Source organism: Diorhabda sublineata, chromosome 1 (assembly GCF_026230105.1).
Source record: "Diorhabda sublineata isolate icDioSubl1.1 chromosome 1, icDioSubl1.1, whole genome shotgun sequence".
Taxonomy (NCBI): domain Eukaryota; kingdom Metazoa; phylum Arthropoda; class Insecta; order Coleoptera; family Chrysomelidae; genus Diorhabda; species Diorhabda sublineata.
In genome coordinates this window covers 29018860-29025691 of record NC_079474.1, presented here as the reverse complement: position 1 = coordinate 29025691, position 6832 = coordinate 29018860, and the positions used below count along the sequence as shown (strand labels likewise).

Below are 6832 nucleotides of genomic sequence, written 5' to 3'. Positions count from 1 at the left end.
TATGAGACACTAAAAGCTTCAGGGGAATCCCAAGTCAATATCAGGCGTTAGTTAGGCAACTATAGATACGTGAGCCAGTAAGAGTGCATTCATGAGGGAGGTTCAGCATGTTGTTACGACTTGCTATGCCTGACTCGCTCACTTAAAATTTCCGTCGAATCCCCGACTCTGCGAATTTCTCGTCTTTTCCCGGTTTTCAAATATCCTAAACACCCTGTAGTTGTATAATAGATTCTATATGTTCACCAATCATAGTTTCTGAAAAGACCTCAGAAAATTTATCAATAAAGCACGGTTTATATACGATACCATGGAATTTGCGTAAAATATGGCGGCGTTTTAGAAGATGCGTAGAGCATGACCAAATATCATCCACCCACAGAACATACCACGGTTTAAGTGATATTGTTATAATAATAATTTATTTCTATTGCAGAATCCACAAACCAACCTCTTTCTGTTAGTTTAATAGATAAAATTATGTCCAGCTTTAATAAAAAAGAAGAAAAACATTCTACAATGCCAGAAGACGTTCGTAGTTTACCAAAAAATAATGATAAAACTAAAACTCCCTCCAGCAAAAATGAAGTTTTTCCAGAATCTTCAACTTCTGCAATTAACCGAACGAAAAATTTTAATATTCAATCTAGCCATTCTTATGGTAATCAACAAGAAGCATCCAAGTTTGTTTTTAAAAATGTTAGCGACGTTTCTGTAAAATCCAAATTACCAGTTTTTCAACATATTCTAAATAATACTTATCCCGTGTCAATATCACGCAATAGAAAAGGTTTTAGAAATAGAGATACTATCAAAAATAGAAAAATGAGAACAAGAATTCCAGTTAGAAAGAAAATTTAAATGTTTTTATTGAATAGAGTCAACTAAGTTTTTTTAAAAAATATACTTCAAGAGTAAAAAGAGTTTTTATTTATTTACATTGAAAAAATTATGATGAAAGCTACACAAACGCCATAATTTTTTTTGTTTTGGCCATAGATATAGTAATACTAGACCGTACCATTCATGTACGTTCTATGTTGAAAAGTTGTACTTACGCTGTAGTACCAACACCTCCCACATTTGATAACTATAAAGAAACTTCTATGTATACCATTCTAATATTAGAACACGAATTTCAATGCATGCACAGTCTAGTACAAACATCACCTATATTCAGATGCTTCAAAGACAAAGAAAGACTAATGGACACATTGGACTCAGCTATTGCTAAGTATTTGTTACCAAAATTAGACGGACACCATTTTATAGGAGCCAATATTTTCTTATAGCTTGTATTTATTTTTGTGAAAATATATCTTGAAAAAAAGAGAAACCAAGATAAAACTGGGAAAATACGTGTACTTGGACAAAACAGAAACAAAAAGTAGTTTCTCTAAAACATAGATTTGTATAATTATAAAATTTAATAATCAAATATCAACAATAACAATAGTAGACACAAATGTAAAGTTTCAGTCCTAGGATTTCGCAGGGGGCTTCTTATCCACAAACTGCAGATGCATTATCCTTCTAAAGAGAGCAGGTCCATTCCAATAACCATTCAACATCAAATTCCAATATAACTGTGGCATAAATATTTTCTTCAAGATGTACATAGATCTTAACTCTTTATCTTGGTCAAACGGAAACGTTTCCAGTGGATTTAAATTGTAATCGAATTCGGCTAAAATGCATTTATCATATCCTGTAACCAATGGACAGGATGCATACCCATCATACGATAGAGGTAGGGATTGACCATTCATGACTGCACTGAGGTTTCTAAAAACCACTTCGGTTTGAGCAGCTAAAAAAATTAAACTATGTTAACAATTTTTAAAAACTATTTTTTAATTTTAATGACAAGCCGATGTCATCATAATTTATGTTTCGAAAATTTTAAATTTCTTTCAATAAAATGCATAAAACTCTTTGAACATTGTATTATATGAACTGTAATTTTCTCCAGCAAAAGGAAAGTGGCAAAATATCTATTAGGACTAACGTCAAAGATAGAGAATTTTCAACTAGCTTTCTTATGAACGGAAATTCAATTTTCCTAAATTCATGCATCAATAATCAAAAGATAAAAGAAACATTACACATTCTTCTAAAACAATTAAAAATGTTTTCAATTATTGTAAAAGAATCTATAACCATTTTTCAACCATGTATTGAAAAGTCATAAAAACCAGCAAAGGAAATATAGTCGTGCAAGATCATTTTGATTTTAATCCTTTTAGGGCTCTTTAGTTTTGCCACTTTCTCAGTTAAATAGTTATGTAACTACATGGCTAAAGAAAATAAGTAATGCTTCCACGAATGATGTAAAGTAAGCAATCTGTATTTTTATGTATTAAATGTAAGTATATAAAGTACACACATTTAATTAAAACATCATTTAACTAGTTATTTGATGCAAAAAAATATTTTTATGTCAATACCAAAGGCAATTATTTAAAGCTTTCATATTAAATATTCTTGGAATTAAAATTAAATGAAAAAAAAAAAGATATTTTTCCACTCTAAAAGAGTAAAAACATATTTACGTGCAAGAAAGAATCAATATAGACTGTATTACTGTTTATTGAAGCTCAACTAGTTAAGAAATTAATTATGATATAGACATTGCAATATTTCTAAATATTACAGTTGTCAGAAGAGGTCATAAAGAATGTTTGTGAATAAACACTATGAGATCATAATAATGCATCTAAAGGATGGTAGAATGGAAGACAAAGTTACATGTCGGTATCTGCTGTCATGTAGAAGAATATATAGTTTGTGTTTACTTATGTTAAATGACATCAGATCAATTTAATAGAGTGTACAAATGATGCTTCAATATAGAACTCAAAAATGAATTGTACCTTTTCTAGACAAGTTTTATCGAAAATTTCATTTATTGCTTTCGAAGATAATATTACCTGCAGCAGCTGCCGTTTTTGAGTTCGGGGTAGACGCACAATCACCGATACTAAAAATATTCGGGTATACAATATGTTGCAGTGTATGTTTATGGACATTCACAAATCCCGCTTCGTTTGAAATTTTCTTGTTACTTGATAGCGAAAGTGGTGTTGCCATTGGGGGTACAACGTGAAGCATGGAAAACTGAAAATTCAATCACAATTATAACATGAAAAACAAACATATACATTTGAAATAATTCATATAGGTAAAATTTTGAAATTAAACATTGATAAGTATTAGTTCTGCATATTGTTGATTTTTAGGTGAATATTAGTTGGAATAATTTTTCTAATGAATAAAAAAATAATTATATAATATAGAACAACTAACTTAACTATGTACGCCAAAAAACAAAACTTCAACCTAAATTTAAACATATATAAAGAACAGAATTCAACTTCAATAAATTTCAAAGTACTACATCATATACTAACCTTAACAGTTTTTTTCTCATCAGGATTATCCAAATTTTGAAAAGTTGCTTCATTATTAACCGAATTTACGTTTACTAAATTAGTTCTCAAGTTTACGTCGATATTTCGTGACTTGCATAGTTTCCAAAGAGCATCTGCATATTTCTTCACACCAAAAATTACAGGAAGAGAGGTGTTATAGGTTATATTTACGTTGTCTCTTCTGTTTTGCTGAAAAAACAAAAATATAGCGCTTGTTATTTTTTCTAAATTCAACTTTCGAAGGCACCTAATATAAACAAACATGAGTCTTAGGTTATATCTATTGATTCTGTTGTATATATTGTTAATAAATATCTTATTAAATCCCAAAGAACAGCTAATTGTAATTTTACATTATCATCTAAAATTTATTGATGCAAAATAGTTTTTATTGTTTTTCAACTAAGTATTGTAAAATAGAAACAAAATGTAATTTGTTACAGTTAATATTTTAATTTAACTTTTATTTTAAAAAATCCAATCGCTCACCTTTCTTAAATAATGATCGGATATATAACAAATTTTTTGAGGCGCTCCCGGACATTTTACTGGTGAATTAGGAAACGTAAAGTGTGCATCTCCATCTTTTAAATTCTTCAACACTTCGAAAACATGCGGGGCATATTTAGGTGAATATATTGAGCATACGTTGCTGGGTTTGTCCAAAGCTTCTTGTAATCCTGGAATCTGGTCAAGTACTTACGATATAATATGAGAAACAGTTTATTTCCTAATAAACTAAAATTTCTTCAATAACTTTCAAAACCTAAATCGTGCCAGATTATTTAGCTTTTAATGTATAGAAATTTAGACAAAGATAGAAATGTACATAAGGGCATCTTAATACTAAAATGAAGTTAGATAAGTTGTTCAATAAGTTGAATTATCGTTCTTTCCCCTATAACTATGCCAACATTATCACGCAGTTATCAAATATTCTTAAAGATTCTATATTGTTCTGACTGTTTGAACAACAAAAGAAAATATTAGAAATTTCAAATACAAAATAAGCATTCAATTCTGAAAAACCTTTGATAAATTAATAAAGCCCCAGAAAAAGAAAACAAAAGTGTTGGATCTGTAAATGGATGATACCAGTGGTCAGAGACACAGAAGAAGACTTGAAAAGGCACATCTGTGTTGGATGACAGCATTGTAAAGATAAACAATATAGCAAATAGTCTATAAATTGCCTTTTAAAAGTGAAATATTTGTTTAGGTTCACTTTAGTGAATTTTTACTACTCTAGCTTTAATCATTCAAATGGTAAAAAATCATACCAGGTCGTATCTAAGTTCCAATCCTACTGCAATCAACATGTAATCATATTCAATGACATCTCCTTTTTCTGTAGTCACAAAACTTTTCTCGGGATCATACACAGCTGCTTTATCTTTTATCCACGTACAATTTTTGGGAAGTACATCTGATTCTTTTCTCCTGGCTTCCTGTAATGTGGAGGTTCCACCACCTAAACACTCACAGTAAATAGTGGGAAACAATTGCAGAGCTACATAATTATCAATGTTTTCTCATAATTTTGCGGAAACGACAAATTTAATTGCAACTTTCAACAATAGCATTACAAATACCATTTTATGTAACATAATTAGATCAATTTTTAATTTATTGAACATTATAACATGTTGTTCGGATGATTAAGTTACTCTTCTTTCTCCTATAACTTGTACTTTGCCTAATAAATATGCAGTTGCCAAATATTTTGAATGTTTTTTAAAATATTCTATACAAATGGATTGGCTATAAAAGGAGGAGGTAAGTCGGCAAATAGAATTGAGAAAAAAGTGAAAATTTTCATTACAAACTTACAAACCTTAACAGTCACAACACAATTTTTAAAAGATTTAAAATAATAATAACTTAGTATTTCAACTTAATTTATGTTGTATTCATTAAAAAAATGGTCAAAAATTCTAAACATTCATGACTATAAAAATATCAAAAAATGTTTTTTTTGTATGAAATAAAATGTGAAATATATAAAATTATACCTATTATTGTAAACAGAGGCTGGTAGTAGTGATATTCACTTGGTTCCAATACAATCAACTCATTTTTTTTCAAAGTTCTTGCAAATTTTGCTGCTGTTGAACAGCCTCCTGCACCACCACCAACAACCAATATCTTACAACTTAAAAACATAAAGGTATCAATAAAAATTAATTTAAACTATTTTAATCGTTGTAAGTAAAATTATTGATGAGATATCTTAATTAATTAATGGAAAAAAGCATGCAATTGAGACAAGATAAACAAATTGAGAAAAAAGTTTCAAAAGCGACGATTTTATGATAAGACTTTCATTTTTTGCTCCGCCTCAAATCAAGGTAATTCTGTCCCTAACCAAATTCTATACACAAATCAATAATTACAACAAAATTACAATTTAAAAGTTTTATTTTTTATTAACTTTCTTTTTTGGCATACTATAAACTTATTCTATATTTTAATCTAATTGATATAGGATACATTCCAGACGAAATTGAATATATTATGACACTATTCTAACAAAAGCAAATTATATATTGAACAAACATCCACAGGTACACAAAAGGCAAGTTATTGTACATGCAGAAGACTCAGGTCTGCTTTGCAGTTTGTATTCTTTATGGTAATAATACAACATAAATAAATCACTAAACAAATGGTAAAGACGAATATAATAAAAATTATTGGGCAAACGTAAACGTAATATTTCCGTATTTCACTTTCATGCTATATTAAATATACACTATTATTTTCTAGACATATTAATAATAAAACATTAAAAATTCGGAATAAATAAAGTTTTGATAAATTTTCGATTGTCGATCCGATCCTGTATTGATAAATGTTATTTTAAAATTTTCTCAAGCTCATAAAACTGAAAAACCTATAACATCCAATAATGTAAAAACATTTTATTCTAATTATTGAGTGCTGAATTGTTAAAAGTAGTGGAGAAATAAAATATTTACCTATACTTATCCCTGTTTACAGATGTTGCCGAAAAACGCCTCTCTGATATACGAAAATTTCTATAAAGATGTCTTAACACAACCATTATCGCAATAATAATAGCAGATAAATATTTAATTTTTTAAAACAAATACAAATTTAGGTATCACAAGTCATACAGATAAGGAAAATATATAATGCACGTCCGCAGATATTGTTGTTCGCTTAAGTCATTGTATATACAATTCGTAATTAGTTATAAATGTTTTAAATCATATGATCAATTATTGAGAGAGTCAAGGTTTAAAGTCCTTCGCCGATTCAAAGTGAAAAAATCATTTATTTTAATCTGTCAACTACGAGCATCTCTGTTCAACACACAGAATACGTTTTTCTACTAGTAGGCAACCAGTATTACTCATGACCCATTGGTATCCATAATA

General features: G+C 28.9%; 1 protein-coding gene across 1 annotated transcript; it reads right to left on the bottom strand.

The window, feature by feature from the left end:
* Positions 1-1391: 1391 nt before the first annotated feature.
* Positions 1392-6717, bottom strand: LOC130444379 (sulfide:quinone oxidoreductase, mitochondrial). Its single transcript, XM_056779478.1, has 7 exons — positions 6410-6717; positions 5444-5583; positions 4712-4902; positions 3921-4118; positions 3411-3620; positions 2931-3117; positions 1392-1810 (listed from the first exon to the last, which is right to left on the bottom strand). The coding sequence occupies exons 1-7, from the start codon at positions 6493-6495 to the stop codon at positions 1482-1484; spliced, it is 1341 nt and encodes a 446-aa protein (XP_056635456.1). The 5' UTR covers positions 6496-6717; the 3' UTR covers positions 1392-1481.
* Positions 6718-6832: the final 115 nt, after the last annotated feature.